At 36.2% G+C, this 23060-nt stretch overlaps 1 protein-coding gene across 22 annotated transcripts in view; it reads left to right on the forward strand.

The window, feature by feature from the left end:
- Window positions 1-23060, forward strand: part of CLASP2 (cytoplasmic linker associated protein 2) — a 213514-nt gene that overhangs the window by 17160 nt on the left and 173294 nt on the right. For all 22 annotated transcript variants that reach the window (XM_054483475.2, XM_054483442.2, XM_063662062.1 and 19 more), the window contains exons 2-6: window positions 4155-4233; window positions 11111-11214; window positions 12678-12769; window positions 13871-13946; window positions 16583-16680. In XM_054483475.2, the coding sequence (XP_054339450.1) occupies window positions 4155-4233; window positions 11111-11214; window positions 12678-12769; window positions 13871-13946; window positions 16583-16680 (449 nt within the window). The remainder of the gene's footprint in view (window positions 1-4154; window positions 4234-11110; window positions 11215-12677; window positions 12770-13870; window positions 13947-16582; window positions 16681-23060) is intronic.

Raw genomic sequence — 23060 nt, forward strand, 5'->3', positions numbered from 1 at the left:
AACTTGGTGTATATATGTGTATATATATATCCATTTATTTAGCTCTTTTTCGATCACTTTCATTAGCATTTTGTGATTTCAGCATGTAGATCTTGGACTTAATTGTTAGAATTATATCTAAGTATTTTGTGATTGTTGTTAGTTTTGTAAATGATACAGCATTTTGAAAATTCCCAATTGTTGAGTGCTGGTATGTAGGAACACAGTTTGTTTTATTTTATTTTTTTGAGACAGAGTTTCGCTCTTGTCACCCAGGCTAGAGTGCAATGGCGTGATCTCAGCTCACTGTAACCTCTGCCTCCCAGGTTCAAATGATTCTCCTGCCTCAGCCTCCCGAGTAGCTGGGATTACAGGCACCCACCACCACACCTGGCTAATTTTTTTTTGTATTTTTTAGTAGAGACAGAGTTTTACCATGTTGGTCGGGCTGGTCTCGAACTCCTGACCTCAGGTGATCTGCCTGCCTCACCCTCCCAAAGTGCTGGGATTACAGGCATGAGCCACCGCACCTGGCCCACAATTGATTTTTTTATAGTGACCTTTTATCTCATGACTTTACTAAACTCAATAGACCTAGTATTTGTTTTAGAGTGTCAGTTAGTTTTTAGAGTAATTAAATACATATATTTTTAAGGTTTGTTTGTTTGTTTGAGACAGTGTCTTGGTTTGTTGCCAGGCTGGAGTGCAGTGACACAATCTCAGCTCACTGCAACCTCTGCCTTCCAAGTTCAAATGATTCTCGTGCCTCAGCCTCCTGAGTAGCTGGGATTACAGGTATGTGCCACCACACCCAGCTAATTTTGTATTTTTAGTAGAGATGGGGTTTTGCCATGCTGGCCAGGCTGGTCTCGAACTCCTGACCTCAGGTCATCTTCCTGCCTTCCAAAGTGCTGGGGTTACAGGCATGAGCCACTGTTCCCAGCTTATTTTTAAGGTTTTAAATATTTATTTTAATTTCAACTATTTCCTGTTATTTCTTAGTGTAGATCTAAGTTTTTGTCTGCTGTCATGTATTTTTTTCCCTGAAGATTTTCCCTTAACATTTCTTGTAATACAGGTCTCTTGTAATGAATTCTATCAGATTTTGTTTGTTTGAAAAACTTTTTATTTCTCCTTTAGTTTTAAAATGTCTTTTAATCTTTTATTTTAACTAGGTATAGAATTATGAAGCGACAGCATTCTTTTTTTTTTTTTTTTTGGTAGTACAATAATCTGTGGTTTTGCTTTCTATGGTTTCACTTACCTGTGGTCAGGTGTAGTCCCAAAACAGGTAAGTACAATATAATATTTTAAGAGAAACAAGACACACTTACGTAACTTTTGTTATAGTATATTGTTATGGTTATTATACTTTATTATTGTTAATCTTTTCCTGTGCCAAATTTATAAATTAAACTTTATCATAGGTATATATTTGTAGGGAAATTTATATATAGGGCTCAGTACTGTCTGTGGTTTCAGGTATCCACTGGGGTCTTGGGATGTGTTACTTAAATGGATAAGGGGGGACTACTATACTGTAACAGTGTCATTCCATTGTCTCCTTACTCTCATACTTTTTGGCCGGAAGTCTTCTGTACTTGTGTATTTACTGTCCTTTTGTTTTTTCTCATTGACTTTAAGATTTTTCTTTCCTTTGGTTTTAACAATTTGAATAGGATGTGTCTTGGTGTTTTTTGGAATTTTCTGTTTGGGGGTTTTCTGAGACTTAGATGTATGGTTTGATGCCTTTCATTATTTTTACTATATTCTTGGCCATTTTCCCTCCAAATATTTCTTCTACCTTGTTCTCTCTTCTAGAATTCCTATGACATTATGTTGGGCAATTTGATATTATCCCTTTGCTCTTGAATGCTTTGTCTCTCCCCTTCCCTTTTTGTTCCTTTTTGTATTTCAATTTGAGTAATTTGTATGAACGTATTTTCAGATTCCCTGATTCTTTCCTTCTCTATATCAAATCTTTTGATGAACCCATCAAAGGCATCTTAATCACTTTTACCTTGCTTTTAATGCATTTACAAAATTATTTGTATTTTGACTCTGCCTTAAAGTTTTGGTCTCTCTACTGGAATTCCTTTTATTCCTGCATGTTGTTGGCTCTTTTAACTAGAACATTTACTACATTAATCACAGTTATTTAAATGGTCTGATAATTCCAGCTTTCAGGTTATCTATGTATTTTGTTCCATGCTTTATTCTTGATATTGGTATTTACCCCTCCTTGCTTTTTTGTGTGTCTCATAATGTGTGGTTGAAAACTGGACAGTGTTTAAGATGTTTAAGACCAAGTTAAATAGTACTTATGCCTGGAAATGACATGCCTTTTTTCTGCTAAACTTATATATAGTGTGGAGCTATGCAGTCAGTCTAGTCAGGAGTTGAGTTAGGTTTCAATGTTATGATTGCTATAGTTACTTTAGTTCATATTTGCTTCAGATTTTTTTGCCACTTGGTTAATTTTATGAAGGATTTTCCTCAAGTTTCTACTCAACTCTGCACTTTAGGTTTTCCCTATTTTCTTGTGCTTCATAGAGGATTCTTCTTTGTGTTCTTGCCCCTTCCCCACTGGTAGACTGCTGTTGCTTCTTATTTCATGCTTGCTGGTCTGGTTGGGGGAAACAGGGTCATTCTCTGTTTTTCTGGTCTAGCTTCAGTCTTAGGAAGCTTTTTATGTCCTGAGTCTTGGGGTAAGGCTTTATAAAGACCATGGCTTTCCCCAACTACAGACCTTTAATTATATGGGTCCCAGGATGTTTTTCTGCTCCTTCCTCTGGGGTAGAAGGCTTTTTATCTTTTTCCTCTCCTTAATAGCATTGAGTTTTACCTGTGTCTTAGGAGTAACAGTGTTTGATATCCTTCACTGAGGAGCTTCAAACTTTTACTTCTTAGCTTCAAGCTTTTGTTTCTTATGGACAAGGGTACTAGGAGCCTTTGTGCCTTTCCTGCACAGGCAGCTGTTTCTTTCCCCCAGGATTGTACCACCAAGAGATACTTTATCCAATATCCTACTCAGCCCTTAGTCTTAAGAGTGTCCAGTGGAGGTTTGTGGAGAAAGAGCTTGCAAGTAGGTGTGAACTAGAGCCTGTAAGTAGGTATGAATTCTCCATGTGTCTGTGGCTACTAGGGATTGTGTTTTCATGCTAGCCCACACTCAGTTGTAAATAGTTTTGTTAAGTATAACTGACTTCTTCTTACCCACTTACATCATGAGTTTATTTTCCTCCTGTCCTCTGTCACATGTGACCTACTGCCTGTGTCCCATGTCTTTGTTTAGATTTCAGGTTAGTTGGTTATTCTCCAGCCTTAGCTTTCTGATGGATTCAAGAACAGTTATGATTTTGTAGACCCAGTGGGCTTTTTCTTGTTAGAATGAGAGGGATATTCTTTCCAGTTTCTACATCCCAGACAGAAGATGAAATTCCTCTGTAATTAAAAAGGCCTTCATTTTTAACTGTTTCATTTAGGAAACATTTCAAAGTTACAAATATAGTTATGCATACCACATAACAACATTGTGGTAAATGATGGACTGTATATACAATGGTGGTCCCATAAGGTTATAATAGAGCTGAAAAATTCCTATTGCCTGGTGAGGTCATAATTGTTGCAATGTTGTGCTTGCATTACCTTTTTTATGTTTAGATACACAAATACTTACCATTGTATTAACAGTTGCCTACAGTATTTTGCACAGTAACATACTGTACAGGTAGTAGCCTAGGAGCAATAGGATATACCATATAGCTTAGGTTTGTAGTAGGCTATAGTATCTAGGTGTAAATACACTCTGATGTTTGCACAATAACAAAATTACCTGATGATACATTTGTTAGAATTTATCCCTGTCATTAAGTGATGCATGACTGTAGAGTCAGTAAACTCCTGTGTAACCTTCCTCTCATTTACCAGTTAGCATTGTGCCAAATATGCTTTATCGCTATCTCCCTGTTTACACATTATTATTCTTGTTTTTATTGTTGAATCATTTGAGATTAGGGTGCTTAACCTCATGACTGTTTACCCTTGAATATCTAAATCTCATTTTTAAAAAATGTAGTATATTTATGAAGATCTTTTATATGTCAAAAATTAAATACTGATATTAAAGTATGCATCAGTAATTTATATTCATTAAAATCCCTTTTTATCTGTAGGTATCATTAATGGGATTGGAAATTTTAAGTGCCTTTGTGGACAAATTATCAACACGCTTTAAATCCTATGTAGCAATGGGTAAGTTAACTTTGTTTATTTACAATTCTAAATAAGATTTGACATGATGACTTTTTCTCTTAGTTTTTATTTAGCAGAAATAGTTCTCTGTAAATTAAAAAAATGTAATTTCTGTAATCCCAGCACTTTGGGAGGCCGAGGCGGGTGGATCACCAAAGGTCAGAAGTTTGAGACCAGCCTGGCCAACATGGCAAAACCATGTCTCTACAAAAAATACAAAAATTAGCCAGGTGTGGTGGAGTGTGCCTGTAATCCCAGCTACTTGGGAGGCTGAGGCAGGAGAATCTCTTGAACCCAGGAGGTGGAGGTTGCAGTGAGCTGAGATCATGCCACTGCACTCCAGCCTGGGTGACAGAGCAAGACTCTGTCTCAAAAAAAAAAAAAAGTAATTTTATGTAACCCAGAGATCTGCTACTTAGCATTTCAGTTTACCCAGAGACAAGGTTTTAGACTTACTTAAATCACCTTTGAGGCAAAAAAAAAAAAGAAAGAAAGAAAATTGTTTTTACTGGATCTTTTACTATTTTGTGAAATGCTAAAATTTGTAATATAACTTACAGTGCCATGTTTCAGACTATTTGTGGGGAAGGATCAGTTTCTTCATTGCCAGCATGTTGCAGACCAATATTTTATAAAATACAATAAAAATAAATTATAGCAAAATTAAATGAAAAAAAAAAACAAGACCCAATTTTTTATCATTAGATGCAACAAACAAAATTTCTTTGGTCAAATTGCTTCAAAAACATTTTATAAGTACTCTAAATTTCCTTATCATGGACAGTCTGTAGATTGATCCTAGGCTGTAGATCATACTTTGAATAGCACTTACTTACAGTGTGTTTGTAGTACAGTGCATATGGTAGGATAATGCTCTTCTTTGTATAGTTATTAGGATTACAAAGTTGGCTCTGACTTATTTTCTAAACCCAAATGACCTTCACGTACCTTTAGAGTATAAGTGGATTTGATCCTATTATATAGCAGCATTATATAGCATATAGAAGGGTAGCCTCAGATATTAGTGATTTTCTTTGCTTTTTTCTTTAGTATTTTAAAATAGAGATGGGGTGTTGTTATGTTTTGCCCATGCTGGTCTTGAATTCCTGGGCTCAAGTAGTCCTCTCACCTCGGCCTTCCAAAGTGTTAGCATTATAGGCAGGAACCACCATGGCTGGCCAGTGATTTTCTTTTGTGGATTAAGTTATTGCCTCCTAATATCAGTATATCATCACACTTCCTTTTTGATATGTTTGGTTAACTTTTTTCTTCATGTTTGGTATGCTACCTACCATTCTGTCAGTTTTTTCTTTTATTTTCTAGTTATCTTTTCAACAGAAGCATCTGATGGGGTTTCCTATCTTTATTATTTAGTTTTAATCAACACCAGGTTCCACTTCATCCTTTGTGTTAATATTTTCTGAAAATGTATATATTTTTTAAGCTGTTAGTCTCCCCTTACAACTCTATAGTAGGCCCAGGGACTCACTGGCTTACACCTGTAATCCGAACACTTTAGGAGGCTAAGGTAGGAGGATGGCTTGAGGCCAGGTGTTTGAGACCAGCCTGGGCAATAGAGTGAGACCATGTTTGTACAAAAAAAAAAAAAAAAAAAAAAAATTAGCAGGCTTAGTGGTGTGTGCCTGTAGTCCTAGCTATTCTGAAGGCTGAGATGGGAGGTTGGGCCCAGGATTTCAAGGTTACAGTGAACTAAGATTGCGCCACCAAGCCCTGGGCAACAGAGTAAACCTCTGTCTCTTTAAAAAAAAAAAAAAACAACTATAGTAGATACTGAAAACTGCTCTACAAGTATTTTACTTGTTTATGTTTTCTTTCTTTCTTTCTCTCACTGTCTCTGTCTGTCTCTTTATTTTCTTTCCTTCCTTTTTTTTTCTTTTTTGAGATGGGATCTTGCTCTGTCACCCAGGCTAGAGTGCAGTGGTATGATCGTGGCTCACTGCAGCCTCAGCCTCCTCAGCACTCAAGTGATCCTCCCACCTCAGCCTCCTGAGTAGCTGGGACCACAGGTGTGAGCCACCATGCCCAGCCTGTATTTTCTTAAAATATTTTGAATCAGTGTTTAAAATTGAGAAGTTTTACATGAAAATTCGTATTTCTGGCTTGTCTCAAGAAATTGCCTAATGTAGTGACCCTGATCAGAAGTTGCTTTGTAGTTTCTCCTGTGTCTAGGTGATGATCTTTCCAATTCGTAAAACCTCCTCCACCCCCAAAATCCTCTTGTCTCTTCGTAACTGAGAAAGTTAGGTATGATATGGTAAGGTTGGAATACTGCACTTCTTATACTGGCTCAATTTCAGCATTTCCTGTGTCTCCTTGACCGTAAACATTTGTGTCTGTGACTCTTGCCCTGTAATAGCTCCCTGTTATTAATTGCTACAGAGAAAATTTAGACTTAAGAATAGTTCTAGGTATTATGTATCTCACTTATTTTTCAGACACCAGGAGTACCACATGGGGTTTTATGTACTGACTACACTCATATTGAGGCAACGGGAATATTGGAACCAGAATTCTAGTTTGACTCCCAACACTGTCCTGCTTTCAGAACTTAATTCTCTTAAGCTGTCTTTTACCATATATGTTCCTTCTCCATCTCAGTAGACTTTTTCTTTGTTATCTTTAGCAAGTACTTTGTCTCCACTCTAAGCTAATCAGAAACTTGCTCACTCTTTCTAGGCCTAGCTGAACTTGTTTATGCATCTGCTGTGCCCTTATTTCTTTTTGAAATCTTCCCCTCTTCTCCATGGTCCTTTCTTTCCCTTCTAAAAATGTACTTCAGATTTGAGAATCTCAGGAATTTTCAAGTTAACCTCACCCCACATTGAATTTTTCTTTACTCTGTGATTCTTATACAGTTAAATACTTAATAAATTACATTAACTTGCTTTTGTTGGTTAGTGTTTTTCATTTGTATTTGTGCAACTAGATGGCACATGTTTTTCCTTTTAATCTCCTATTCTTTCTTTTATCCCTAGGCATTTACTGTCAGTCAGTATTGTTTTCACTTTGAATCATAAGTGCTCATCATTTTCCTTAATGAAACTTGAACTTGTTATTACTTTAGGGTAATATACAGTGTGGTATAATAGGAAAATTTTATTACAGCTTTGCTATCAAGTAATTGAATGCCTACTTTTTACCCATTTTTGCCTATTTACCTTTTACCCTTTTACTACTTTACATACATGAAAGATTATCCTCACTTCATTTCTAATTTGTAGAACAGCTCTGCAAGATAGGCAGCATACCTATATGCTCTTAGAGAGGTATGGAACTGGACTAAGAGTCCCAGAGTTAGCTTTTTGGTTTTATCTCTGTTACAGAACTTAGCCAGATCACTTTAGGAGTCTTTCTGTAAAAGGAAGGAGTTGAATTGAATTATGTGTGGAAGGTTTTTTGATAATCTAACTGTAGATATATATAACTCGATTTGAGAGATAATGTTTAGTTTTGGTGCACTCGGCTTATTAGTTATCATTACAGGTATTTTTAATATTCTTTTACGTTAAAAGTGAGAAGTGTTTTAGGAAAATTGAGATTCATTTTTGGTTTTAGATACAGTTCCAAAAAGAGTATAAGCTCTATTAATGTAATTCTTAAATATATAATCCATATACATAGTATTAATAATAGAAAATATTTTAGTTTCCTTTTGTGACCACATATATTGTGGAAAAATATAATTTTCAAACAAAAAATACACAATTTACATTTAATATTGATCACCAGCCCTGGTTTTATAACTGATTCAGTAAAGGATCTCATATCTTACAAATTTGTAAACTGTTTTAAAATTTTAAACAATTTTAACCCAAAATGTTATTGTAGAAGGAATACAAGAATAATTAGGCTACCTGGTTATCACTTTTGTAGAATGGTTTGCATCTTGTACAATGCTAAAAGAAAAAAAAATACTAAGAGTTACGTTTCAGACTTCTTCCATGTGTCATTGTCCAAATTCCAGTCTGTGATAGATTGATTCATTTGTTTAACACATTCATATGGAGAGCCTATTGAGTGAAAAATTCTGTTCTGGATACCCAATAAATATTTGTTGAATATGCATCATATTAAATGATAATTCAATGATCATGGGCTTGGCACAGGTGCTTTTTCCTTATTTTACTTCATCCTGTCACTAGTCATGTGAGGTATAGTTCTGTCATCCTTCCATATCTTACAGACAAGGAAACTTTGAAGTTCAGGGAATTTTCTGTTTTGTAATTAGTAACTGGTAGAGTTAGGAATACAATCTTGTTCTATTTGACTTCAACGTAGTATGTGTTAAAAAGCAATCCAGTGCAAAAACAGTATGAATTTCTTGTTTAAATTATTAGCTGTAATGTGAAGTTTTTTGTTTTTGTTTATGTTTCGTAAAATGGTTTTTAATATTGAAGTGAGCCCCTGTTTGGGCCAACATTTGAATTTTCTTGTTGGAGTTAAATTTCACCTCTCAGGAATGAAGTGTCTTTTCTTTTTCCATTATCGTTATATGGTTGATAACATATACACACACACCCAAACACCTCAAATTATAAGTAAATGGAGATGGTTATGACTTTGATCTCACATTGTATAGATATTTATTTATTTATTTATTTATTATTTTTTGAGACAGGGTCTTACTCTGTTGCCCAGATTGGAGTGCAGTGGTGTGATCTTAGCTTACTGCAGCCTCTGCCTCCTGGGCTCAAGCCATCCTCCCACCTCAGCCTCCCAAGTAGCTCGGCTACAGACACGCACCACCACGCTCAGCTAATTTTTATAGTTTTAGTGGAGACGGGATTTTGTCATGTTGGCCAGGCTGATCTCAAACTCCTGGCCTCAAGTGATCCACTTGCCTTGGCCTCCCGAAGTGCTGGGATTACGGGTGTGAGCCACTGCACCCGGCCAGTATAAATTATTTAAAACCTGGTTTCACTGCTTGTTGTTTGCATGACCTTGGATAAGTTATTTAATCCTGCTGTGCCTTCTCTATCGAATGGGCCTACTCTGTCTCATAGGACTGTTGCAAGGATTAAATGAGATAATTCAGTGGTTAGTGCATAATAATATCTAACATTTGTTAAGTGTTTACTATTGTCTTCTGCTTTCAGAAGCTATCAGAACCAGAAGCCCATAATGGCCAACCTTATAGATGTTGAAAAATTCTTCTAGTGTTAACAGTACATCCAAGATGTATGAGAAGAATTTATATTGTTCCTATTGATGAACACTGCCTCATAATTTGACTTATGATTTTTATGTTGAGGACATTGTTTTCTTACACAGTCATTTCTGTCATTAAGCTTAAGGTTTTTGGATGTTATCTTTCCATTTGGCATGTTGCCTTCTCACTGTAGTCATTTTTTTCCCAAAAAGAATGTAATTTCTTTTTTCTTTAACTCTTGTTCATTACTATATCAGTTTTGGTTATTACATTATAGATAACAGATTGGCTTCAAATTATATACACATTTAATTATATGTGTCTATAAATAAACCAGGGAAATATTTTTCTTGATCTCATTTCTTTCTCCTTCCCTTGTTTAAACTAGACTTAGTCCTCCGTTGATTCAGAGAAAGAAAAGCTATGTAGTAGTCCCCCATTATCTTCAGGGGCTGTGTTCCAAGACCCCCAGTGGATTCCTGAAGCCTCCGATAGTCCAAACCAGTCCATGACCTGTTAGGAACTGGGCTGCACAGCAGGAGGTGAGTGGCCAGCAAGTGAGCATTACCACCTGAGCTCTGCCTCCTGTCAGATCAGCCGCAGCATTCGATTCTCATAGGAGCACGAACCCTATTGTGAACTGTGCATATTGAGGGATCTAGATTGTGCACTCTTTATGATGCCTGATCCCCAAACCATCCTCCCCGCCCCCTGCCACTGTGGAAAAATTGTTTTCCACAAAACCAATCCCTGATGCCAAAAAGATTGGGGACTGCTACTATACCTGCGATGTGTTTTTGATCTGATAACCGAAACAGCTACTAAGTGACTAATAGGCAGGTAATGTAAACAGTGCGGGTATGTTGGACAAAGGAAGGATTCACATCCCATACCGAATGGAGCGGGACAGTCCAAGGATTCATCATGCTACTCAGAATGGTGCACAATTTAAAACTTATGAGTTGTTTATTTCTAGAATTCTCCATATAATATTTTCAGACCACAGTTGGCCATGGGTAACTGAAATCACAGAAAGTAAAGCTGTGGATAAGGGGGGACTACTGTATAGCTGTAATATCAAAAGAGAAACAAAGCAAATTTCCTTGCTTTTGAACATGCAGAATGATGATAGTGATAGTGATAGTAGGTGGCATATTATAGAAAGTGCTTACTCTGTGCCCTTTACTCTTTGAGTTGTTTATGTGTATTATTTTTTAATTTTCAATAATCCTCTGAGATGAGTACTGCTACCCACATTTATGGCTGAGGAAATAGACAAAAGGTGTCTAAAAATAGACATTAGGTCACACACCTAATACGACCACACTAAATGGTAGCGGTAATTTAAGGGATTACAGGAAGATAATTTTGACTATGAGATATTTTTGCCCTATGAACTGATTTTAGAACCTGTTCCCCTTGAATTCTACTTCCTCCTTGTCCCCTCATCTATACATTTCTCTCAGAAAAATAATATTTAGTTTTGCTGTTTTTTTAACATTATTATAAGGAGATATCATGCTGCATGTATTCTTGTGAAACTTCTGTTATTTTTTATTGGATTCATGTGTAAAGAACTTAAAACAATTTCTTTACCTCACAACTCTTTATTTATGGAAACAATTGCTATTTGTAATTTTGAAAAATGTAGTTTTTAATGGAGATGAGTTATAAGTAATTACTCTTTTACTCCCTCCCCTTCTTTAGTTATTGTAGCTTTAATAGACAGAATGGGAGATGCCAAAGACAAGGTTCGAGATGAAGCTCAGACTCTGATATTGAAGTTAATGGATCAAGTAGCACCACCTATGGTAAGCCTACATTTTAAAATTCAGATTTTGCCAATGGTAATCACAGGAAATCATTAAAGCCACAGCAAGCATGAACACTGAAATTTTAAGCAATGATTTGTTGCTAATACTGTTAAGTCGATATTTAAGATACAGTGTCAATGTTTGACTTTCTGGTTTTTTCCTTTGATTCTTATTTTATACTCTTAATGCTTTTTTTTTTTTAAAAAGCTAACTAATAGATTTCAGTGATTTGACAGTATACGGATTATATTATACTTTAGGATTTTTTGGTTTCTCTTTTTTGTAAATTATAAAATGTTTATTGAGAAAGCTTATTTTGAGAACACTGAATGCTATATTGTTCATTTCTGCAACTCCTACAGAGACCAGAAGAAAATTTTTTCACAGGTGGTTACTGTGTTTTCCCAAATATTTTATATTTCAGAACTAATTTTTTTTTTTTGAAATATTGTGGTGGGTATCCTTCCACTCTTGTTTATTCATTTACATTTTGGTTGTTTTTGGCTTTCTTTGATTACAAACAGTACTATAAGGGGCATCCCTTGTACTTCTATCTTTGAACATAAATATAAGTATTTATATAGAATAGCATTCCTGAGGTAGTATTGGTGAGTCAGGTTACTCACATTTAAGATTTTTTTTTTTTTTTTTGTAATTTCTTAAGCCACCTTCTTGAAAGTTCAGTAGGGAGAGAGAAATATATTAATAGAACTGAATACAGACTCCAGAAAGAATACTGAGTACAGAAAGAGGAGGGCTGTGTATGTTGTATACTTGAATTTAGTAAAGGGTAAAGGTGGTGTTTCCAAATGTGGAGAAAGGATTGATTGGTACAGTTGGCTTTACGTTTGTAAAAATAAAGTTGGATTTCTTGTTACGCCCAAAATAATTGGTTTAGATTATTTGTATAGGTTTATCTATGCTTTTTCTAAGAGAAAAGTGTGGTAGGTAGCTATAAAATGAATTGCCCAAATACGTCTCTGAATTTGGATCTAGCATTAAAAGGAAAAAAGTCTGAATTATAAAATGTCCAAAAAAAAAAAGCCTCTTCCATGTGAGTCTATATTAGTTGCTAGGCAATGTTGGACCACTTAAATACTTACTGGACTGCTGGACTTATAATGGCAGCATTGTTATTGAAGGTTTCTTAATTATAGAAGAAATCCTGTGTCCTTGGAAATTCTAAGGTTTTCAGTTGTTGGACATGGTTCTTCCGAGAATAATCAAAATCTAAAGTGAAATATATATAAGTACTAAAATGTGATTAAGGTAATAAAAATGGGTGAGAGCAATTGTGTAATTTGGCTTAGAAAAACTTGTAAGTAGTGGAGAAATGAACAACAGTCTGATGAAAACATTCAGTTACCAATAAGGTTGGTAGTAAGATTGGGAAGAAATAAAAGATTATAACATGAATAATTTAGTTTTTTGTTATACGTTTTTACTTTTCTTTCAAATAGTACATTTGGGAGCAGTTGGCTTCTGGTTTTAAACACAAGAATTTTCGATCTCGAGAAGGCGTGTGTCTGTGTCTTATTGAAACCTTAAACATGTAAGTTTTATGATTACTGAAAATAACTGTCTTGTTTTTTATTTCTCTAAAAAAACCTCAGTTCACAAAGTCAAGGAAAGCTATGGTAATAACACATTTAAAATTATTAAAGCATATAACTTTTCATTTGATACGTTTACTGTTCATTTTTTGTGTATGTTATCTTTCATGTTCTTAATTTTTCAGTTATGTCAGTAATAAGTGTTTCTCTTTTTTTCTTTAGTATGTTAATAGTAGCCACCCAAAACAGATGGTCATGGAACTTAGTATCTATTTCTGTTCTGGACTGAATTTGGAATTACTTTTAATTCAATAGTATTTCACATATTATAGTCGTTTCCCATCCCCACTCTACCCCTAGAGCAGTGTGGGTGGGTACCAGAATCATAGACCAAGCAAAACTTTCCCAGGTAACTAGATAGTGAGGCTGGTAGCTGTGTGTAGAGTTCTGGCTGCCGTAGTTGCCACAGAACTATGACTCTGATCTGAAAAAATGCTGGGACTTTTGTTCTTGCTCTGGATTATTTTTTTAGGTTCTATGCAATGTCATAGGTCATATGTAGTAGCTTTCAACTTTTCCTATAGTGCTACTTCCTTTTCTTAACTATATTTTCACTTATTTTCTTTTATTACTTTATAGTCCTTTCTGCCCTCTAGAGCCTATAAGTGTACTCAGTCTTCACAGCTCTTTGTGCTGGATTTTGGCTCTCCTGCCATAAGCATAAAGATCTTTTAATTTACTTATTTCATTGGAATGCATTTATTTGAGACCAGAGTCTAAAAAAATCACAATTTTAAAAGTGAAAACTCTGATTTTAAGTTATTCATAGGTTGCTAGGTTTAAGAGTGCCATCGTTGAACATTTTAATCTATTGGATTATGTGTTGTCTTCACTGTCAGTTGTGATTATTCAAGTTTGCGTACTTCACATTGCTTAGAATTATTTTTTGCTTATGTCTCATATCCTTCATGTTTTAATGATGTGTGCCCATCCTCTCCACTATATTTGTTATATTGCTACAAACAAGAAGGTATAAGGATATTTTGTTTACTGTTTATTAAAAACAAATTTTCTTTATTTTTTTCTCAAATTATATTTAGTTTTGGGGCTCAGCCACTAGTCATCAGCAAGTTGGTACCACATTTGTGTATCCTGTTTGGAGACTCCAACAGTCAGGTAAATTTTATTTACATTCAGGCATTGACTGATTTTTTGGCTACCATTTCTTTTCTAGTCCTCTTATTCTATTTTTAAAAAAGAAGAGAGAGGGTGGAGGGGGATGCTGAAATCAAGATTTTACCTCATTAAAAAAAAAATCCATCAAAGTTAGTTTTTAAAAACATTATGTTCATGAAAGTTGCTTATGTTTGTCAGTTGTTTGGCTAGTAGTAAGGACAGATGGGACTTAATGGTTAGTTCTTGAGTGTGAGAGACTGAGTAACAAAGAGCTTAGATTCCCTGCTACAGTCTACCTGTATGTTAATTGTGGGCACAGATTGTCAGCTTCCTTTGGTTATTGCAGAAATTGGCTGCATAACATTTTGCAATTGTAAGAACGCTACTTAATAGAGAGAATTTATATCAGTGGTATATCAGTTGTTAGAAACTTTTTTATCTGAGCTGTCTATACCAGCGGTCCCCAACCTTTTTGGCACCAGGGACTGGTTTTGTGGAAGACAGTTTTTCCATGGGTGGGGTAGGGATGGTTTCGGGATGAAACTGTTCTACCTCAGATCATCAGGTATTAGTTAGATTCTCATAAGGAGTATGCGACCTGGATCCCCTCGCATGCACAGTTCACAATAGGGTTTGTGCTTCTATGAGAATCTAATGCTGCCACCAATCTGACAGGAGGTAGAGTTCAGGCGGTAAAGCTTGCTTCCCTGCCGCTCATCTCCTGTTGTAGTCCTTGAACAGGCTACGAACCCATATGAGTCCATGGCCTGGGGCTTGGGGACCCCTGGTCTATACTATAGGTATAATACAGGGATGTGTTCCAGTTCACGTCCCTCATGGTGAACTTGAATCTTGACTGTAAACTTTTTGGCTCAGCTTGGCCATTTGGAGTGACCTCGGGAAAGATTTTCCCTTCTTTTATATCCTACCTGCTCCTCAAGATGTTTGTAGAGAATTCTACTGTCTCTTCAGTTGCTGTTTCACAGTGAGCTGTGCAAGGGAACTAGAGCTACCTTTCAAATTCCTGTATTCAGACCACATTCTTTTTTTTTTTCCTTTTATTGTAGCAAATACAATATAAAATTTACCATTCTAACCATTTTAAAGTGTAAGTTCAGTGGCATTATGTACATTCACATTGTTTTGCAACACCCATCATCACCATCTAGTTCCAGAACTTCTTCATCTTCCCAGACTGAAACCCTGTACCCACGAAACAGCAACTCCCCAGTCCCTGGCAGTCCCCCGTCACACCCCCGGCGCACTCTCCCCCTCCCCAGCTCCTGGCAACCACTATTCTCCTTTCTGTCTTTGTGAATTTGACTGTTCTTTGTACCTCATAGAAGTAGAATGATAGAATATTTGTTGTTTTGTGTCTGGCTTGTTTATTTAGCATAATGTCTTCAAGGTACGTCCATCTTGTAGCATGTATCAGAATTTCCTTCCCTTCTTTTTTAGGCTGAATAATATTCCATCGTGTATATATAGCACATTTTGTTTATCCATTTATCTGTGGATGGACATTTGGGTTGTTTCCACATTTGGCTATTGTGAATAATGCTGCTGTGAATATTAGTGTAAAAAGTATCTGTTTGAGTTCAGGCCACATTCTTGAAATGCAGTTTTAATACATAATACAGGAAAATACATTAACCATGATCATAATTTGTATTAATATAGTTATTGGCAATTGTTTACATAATCTTACTACAGATAGGATTTTTTTTTTTTTTTTTTTTTTTTGAGACGGAGTTTCGCTCTTGTTGCCCAAGCTGGAGTGCAATGGCGTGATCCTGGCTCACTGCAACCTCCACCTCCCTGGTTCAAGCGATTCTCCTGCCTCGGCCTCTCAAGTAGCTGGGATTACAGGCATGTGCCACCACGCCGGGCTAATTTTTTGTATTTTTAGTAGAAATGGGGTTTCACCATGTTAGCCAGGCTGGTCTCAAACTCCTGACCTCGGGTGATCTGCCAGCCTTCGTCTCCCAAAGTGCTGGGATTACAGGCATGAGCCACCATGCCGTGCCTACAAATAGATGATGATGATGATGATGATTATTATTATTATTAATTTATGTATTTATTAATTTTGAGATAGAGTCTTGCTCTGTCGCCCAGGCTGGAGAGCAGTGGCATGATCTTGGCTCACTGCAACCTCCACCTCCCTGGTTCAAGCAATTCCCCTGCATCAGCCTCCTGAGTAGCTGGGATTACAGGCGCGTGCCACCATGCCCAGCTAATTTTTTTGTATTTTTCGTAGAGGCGGGGTTTCACCATGTTGGCCAGACTGGTCTCAAACTCCTGACGTCAGGCAATCCACCCTCCTTGGCCTCCCGAAGTGCTGGGATTACAGGCATGAGCCACCGTGCCCAGCCACAAATAGATTTTTTAAAAGCTTAATAAGTAACTTTTATTGACAAGTTTCTCAAATTTCTGTAAAATCATCTTTTAGTAGTTTTTTCTAGAAGCATCTTGGCAGGCCCTCTTGTTTTTTTACTGATGACAAGCCATATATGCAGGGGCATTAAAATCCACTTAGAGCTTCAAGTTGGTCTGTTAGTGTAACGTTACCTTGAGATGAAGTATTTTATTGTATCATATGTAAGTTTCTTAAAAAGTTCTAAATTCTTTGACAGGTGAGAGATGCTGCAATATTGGCTATAGTGGAGATTTATAGACATGTGGGAGAAAAAGTGAGGATGGATCTTTATAAGAGAGGAATTCCCCCTGCTAGGTAAGTCTTGCTAAATTTGGTTCTTTTTTTTTTTTCACCACTAGTTTTAAAAGTTTTCATTTTATTTGTTTATTTCAATTTATTTATTTATTTATTTATTTTATTTTTTTTTTTTGAGATGGAGTCTCGCTCTTGTTGCGCAGGCTGGAGTGCAGTGGCATGATCTCGGCTCACCACAACCTCTGACTCCTGGGTTCAAGTGATTCTTCTGCCTCAGCCTCCCGAATAGCTGGGATTACAGGCGCATGCCACCATGCCCGGCTAATTTTTTGTATTTTTAGTAGAGACGGGGTTTTTCCATGTTGGTCAGGCTGGTCTCAAACTCTCAACCTCAGGTGATCCACCCACCTCAGCCTCCCCAAGTGCTGGGATTACAGGCAAGAGTCACTGCACCCATCCTATTTTAATTTATTTTTTAATTTAATTTATTTTTATTTAATTTATTTTTAATTTAATTTATTTTTAATAATATTTTTATTATAAAATTATTTTAATTTATTTTTAATTTAATTTATTTTGAGACAGAGTCTTGCTCAGGCTGGAGTGCAGTAGCACAATCTTGGCTCACTGCAACCTGTGCATCCTGGACTCAAGTGATTCCCCCATCTCAGCCTCCTGAGTAGCTGGGACTACAGGCACACGCCACCACACCTGGCTGATTTTTGCATTTTTAGTTGAGACGGTTTCATCATGTTGACCAGGTTGGTCTCGAACTCCTGACCTCAAGTGATCTGCCCACCTCAGCTGAAGTGCTGGGATTAGGTGAGAGCCACCGTACCCAGCCTGTGTATTTAAATAGGTTCAAATTTTTGAAATTTTTTTTGTTTTGTTTGTTTTTGAGACAGGGTCTGGCTCTGTTGCCTAGGCTGCAGTGCAGTGCTACGATCTTGGCTCACTGCAACCTCCACCTGCCGGGCTGAAGCCATCCTCTCACCTCAGCCTCCCAGCAACAGACATGTGCCACCACGCTTGGCTACTTTTTGTATTTTTTGTAGAGATACAGCCTGTTGCCCAGGCTGGTCTTGAACTCCTGAGCTCAAGCAGTCCTCCCGCCTCAGTCTCCCTGGGATTATGGGCGTGAACAACTGTAGTCAGCCGAAATGTTTTAAAATTCAAAAGATACAAAAGGATACATATGTTATCACCATTTAAAAAGTTCTTAAGGTCCTGTAATATTTTTTGTCATTGTTTCATTATATATTCATTTATTATTTAGTATGTAATTATGTACCATTATCAAGTAATCATCCTTTGATACCAGGTGGTAATAGTCATTATTTGGGAGATGCTCGAGCAAGGATTTACTAAAAATATTAATTCATTCATCAAGTAAATCCTTTAAAAGTATGTACTGTTGAAAGGTACCATACAATTTATTGGGTAACAGAAACTGTATGAGAATCAGTTTTTTAAAAGCTTAATAAGTAACCAATTGTAGGGTTCTTACAATTGCAAAATGTTATGCAGCCTATTTCAGCAATAACCAAAGGAAGCTGACAATCTGTCCCCACAATTAACATACAGGTAGACTGTAGCAGGGAATCTAAGCTCTTTGTTACTCAGTCTCTCACACTCAAGAACTAACCAGTAAGTCCCATCTATCCTTACTTCTAGCCAAACAACTGACAATTTGTGTTTTTTTTTTTTTTAATTAGTCACTACTCTTAAAACCTGTTCAACTAAAAAGGAAATCAAGAATATATGAGTAGTGTGGCATTAGTCAGATCACTAAAGATCCTGCTGATAATCTTCTAGTGTATCAGAAAATATTTTTCAATGGCTTTTTTTCTTTACTGCTTCTCAGTTTATATACTTTTATTAAGGATATTTGTATTAAAGTATTTCTTTTTCTTCATAATGAAATTTTGAGGGCATTCACTAAAGGATTTTTTTTAAACTTTTTATTAGGGTATTTAGCATTTCAAACAAATACTCAAGTAGGTGGAATAAAATAATGAACCTTCATTTACCTATTACTTGGTTTGAACAATTATCAATGTGTATCCAGTTTTTTGTGTTACACCCTAGACTACTTACCCTTGTGCTGTATTATGTTGAAGCAAGTCCAAGTTATAACATTTCACTTGTAAATATTTCAATATATTTTTAAAAGAAAAAAATTTTTGTCAGTCACAACAATACCATCATCACACTCTATAAAGTTTTTTTTTCATATAATTCTATAATATCAAATATGTAGTTAGGGTTCAAATTTCCAGTTGTTTCATAAATATCATAAGTGTGTGTCTTAATCTGTTTTGTGTTGCTGTAAAGGAATATCTGAGGCTGGGTAATTTATAAAGAAAAGACGTTTATTTGGCTCATGATTCAGGGGCTATACAAGAAGCATCGTGCCAGCATTTGCTAGGCTTCTGGTGAGGGCCTCTCACAGCTTCTACTCACAGTGGAAAGCGATGAGGTGGTGGTGTTTGCAGAGATCACCTGGCCAGAGAGGAAGCTAGAGAACAAGAGTCAGGCTCTTTTTAACTACCAGCTCTCGTAGGAACTAACCTAGGGAGAAGTCATTCACTCTTCCCTGCCCCAGGGAGGACAGGACATTAATCTATTCATGAAGGATCCACACTCATGACCCAAACACCTCCCATTAGGTCTCACCTCCAACATTGGAGATCAGATTTCAGCTTGAGGCTTGGAGGGATCAAATTCAAACCATAGTAGTATGTATGTGCTTTTAACAGTTTGTTGAATCAGGGTCCAAATAAAGTCTGTATGTTATATTATGTTTTGTTAAGTCTTTTAAAACCTTTATGTACTCCAACACTCTTTTATCCTTGTGTTTTATTTGTTGAATAAGCTGACAGTTTATTCTGTGAAGTTTCCCCCATTCTGGAGTTTGCCAATTCTTTTCCTGTGGTATAGTTTAACATGTTATTTTCTCTTCATATCCTGTAATTGTGTAGTTAAATCTAGAGATTTCAACAGATATTTGGTGGGGGGATGTCAGGAAGAGCAAGGCGACTTTATAGGTGGTGATGTGTTCTAGTATGATGTGTTTCATTATATTTGGTTGTCTCTCTTAGCAGCAGTTGTTTGCCAGTACCAATTATTTGCTGGTAATAAGATTGTCTCAGAAATAAGCTTTTTGTTGACTTGATCATCTATTCATTTTCTACTTCCAGGGCTAACAAGAATTCCATTTGAGTAAATTCTACGTCATTTTATGGATGAAAGAAAGAAGTGATGTTAACATATGTATTTGTGTGTGTGTGTGTGTGTATGTATACATTATATCTTTTCTAAATTTATATTGAAATTACTTTATTCTTTTTTTTTTTTTGAGCTGGAGTCTCACTCTGTCACCCAGGCTGGAGTGCAATGGCGCGATCTCAGCCCACTGCAACCTCTACCTCCCGGGTTCAAGCAATTCTCCTGCCTCAGCCTCCTGAGTAGCTGGGATTACAGGCACATGCCACCACGCCCAGCTAATTTTTGTATTTTTAGTAGAGATGGGGTTTCACCATGTTGGTCAGGCTGGTCTCAAACTCCTGACCTCGTGATCCGCCTGCCTTGGCCTCCCAAAGTGCTGGGATTACAGGCGTGAGCCACTGCACCTAGCTTTATTATTCTCAAATAGATTTTAATTTAATTTTTTTGAGACAAGGTCTTACTCCTGCCCAGGCTGGAATGCAGTGGTGTGACCACGGTTCACTGCAGCCTCAACCTCTTGGCCCCAAGCAATCCTCGCACTTCAGCCTCCTGAGTAGCTGGGACTACAGATGCACACCACAACACCTGGCTAATTTTTAAATTTTTTTTGTAGAGACAAGGTCTCCCTATGTTGTCCAGGCTGGTCTTTAACTTCTGGGCTCAAACAATTCTCCTGCCTCAGCCTCCCAAAGTTCTGGGATTATAGGCATGAACCACCATGCCTGGCTAGACTTTATTTTTAGAGCACTTTTAGGTTCACAGTAAAATTAAGTGAAGGTACAGAGATTTCCCATATACTCTGTCCCTATACATGCCTAGCCTCTCCCATTATCAATATTCCTCAACGGAGTGGTACATTTGTTATAACTGGTGAACCTACATTGACATATCATTATCACCCAAAGATTATAGTTTGCACTAGGGGTGACCCTTGGTGTTACATATTTTATGGGTTTGGACAGATGTATGACGTGTGTCCGCTATTGTAGTATCATACAGGATAGTTTTACTGCCTTAAAAATCCGTAATGTTTCACCTGTTTATCCCTCTTTCTGGCCTAACCCTTGGCAACATTCATCTTTTTACTATCTCCATATAGTTACATTCATACAATATGTAGCTTTTTCAAATTGGCTTCTTTCACTTAATAATACATATTTTAAGTTTTCTCCATGACTTTTCATGGCTTGATAGCTCATTTCTTTTTAGGGTTGAAAACTTTTCCATTATCTGGAAGTACCACAGTTTTTCCATTCTACTGTGGGACATCTAATTTGCTTCCAAGTTTTGGCAATTACGAACAAAACTGCTAAAAATGTGAGTTTGCAGGCTTTGTGTGGACATACATTTTTGTCTCTTTTGGGTAAATACCAAAGAATGCAATCACTGTGTTGCATGGTAAGAGTATGTTTAATTTTGTAAGAAGTTGCCAGACTGTGTTTCAAAGTGCTTGTACCATTTTGTATTCCCACCAGCAGTGAAGGAGAGTTCCTATTGCTTCACATTCTCGCCAGGATTTGATCTTGTCAGTGTTTTGGGTTTTGGCCATTTTAACAGGTATTTAGTGGTATCATGTTTTAATTTTGCATTTCCCTGATGACCTATGATTTGGAGTACCTTTTTGTATGCTTATTTGCCATCTGTATATCTTCTCTGGTGAGATGTTTGTTCAGATCTTTTGCCCTTATTTAAAATGGATTGTTAACTTTCTTATTGTTGAGTTTTAAGAGTTCTTTTTTTATTTTGGGAAGCAGTCCTTTAACAGATATGTCTTCTGTAAATATTTTCTCCCACTCTGTGGCTTGTCTTCTCATTCTCTTGATGGTGTCTTTCAAAGAGAAGAAAGTTTTAATTTTAATGAAGTTCAACTTATCAGTTATTTCTTTCATGGTTCATGCTTTTGGTGTTGTATTTAAAAAGTCATCACCAAACCAAAGGTCAATTAAATTTTCTCCTATGTTATCTTCTAATAGTTTCATAGTTTTGCTTTTTATATTTAGTTCTGTGATCCATTTGAATTAATTTTTGGGAAGGATGTAGGTCTGTATCTAGATTCATGTTTTTGTTTGTGAATGTCCAGTTGACCTAGCACAGTTTTTTGAAGAAACTATCTTTTCTTCATTATATTGACTTTGTCCCTTTTCCAAAGATCATTTTTATCATATTTATGTGGTTCTCTTTCTGTTCCATTGATCCATTTGTCTGTTCTTTCACTAATACCACACTGCCCGTAGTTTTGTAAGTTAGGTAGTGTCAATCTTCCAAATTTGTTCTTTTCCTTTAATAATGTGTTAGCTATTCTAGATCTTTTGCCTCTCCCTATAAATTTTAAAATTGCTTTGTTGTTATCCACAAAACAACTTGGCTGGAATATTGATTGGAATTGCATTGAATCCATAGATCAAGTTGGGAAGAACTGACATCTTGAAAATATCGAGCCCTCCTATCCATGAATGTGGAATATGTCTCAATTTATTTCTTATTTTTTGGTTTCTTGCATCAGAGCTTTGTACTTTTCCTCGTAAAGTCTTACACTTATTTCGTTAGATTTATACCTTTATGTAAATCTGAGTTTTTGACCTGTATCATTTTCCTTCTCTCTAAAGAACTCCTTTTTAACATTTCTTGCACTACTGGCAACAAATTCCTTCAATCTTTTTTCAAGAAAGTCTTTATTTCTTCTTTACTTTCAAAGGATAATTTTACTGGGTATAGAATTCTAGATTGGTAGAAAAGAAAACTAAAAAGAATTGTAGATTAGTGTGTTTTTTCTGTCAACACTTTAAATATTTTACTTCACTTTCTTCTTGCTTGCACAAGGAGAAGTGGGATGTAGTTTTTATCTTTGCTCCTCTATAGGTAGTGTTTTTTTTCCCCTCTGGTTACTTTGATAATTTTTTTCTTTATTTTTGATTTACTATAGTTTGAATATGATATGTGTAAGTGTAGTTCTTTTGTCATTTGTTCTGCTTGGTGTTCTCTGAGCTTCCTGGATCTGTGGTTTGGTATCTGGCATTAATTTGGGAAATTCTCAGTGAGTATTGTTTCAAATACTTTTTTTCAAATACTTTTTCTGTTCTTTCTTGTTCTATTATCCCCATTAACATGTATGTTACATCTTTTATAGATGCCCCACAGTTCTTGGATAGTCTCTTCTGTTTTGTTTTCCTATCTCGTTTTTCTTTGCTTTTTCAGTTTTGGAGAATTCTATT

The sequence above is a fragment of the Pongo pygmaeus genome, chromosome 2, assembly GCF_028885625.2.
Source record: "Pongo pygmaeus isolate AG05252 chromosome 2, NHGRI_mPonPyg2-v2.0_pri, whole genome shotgun sequence".
NCBI lineage: Eukaryota > Metazoa > Chordata > Mammalia > Primates > Hominidae > Pongo > Pongo pygmaeus.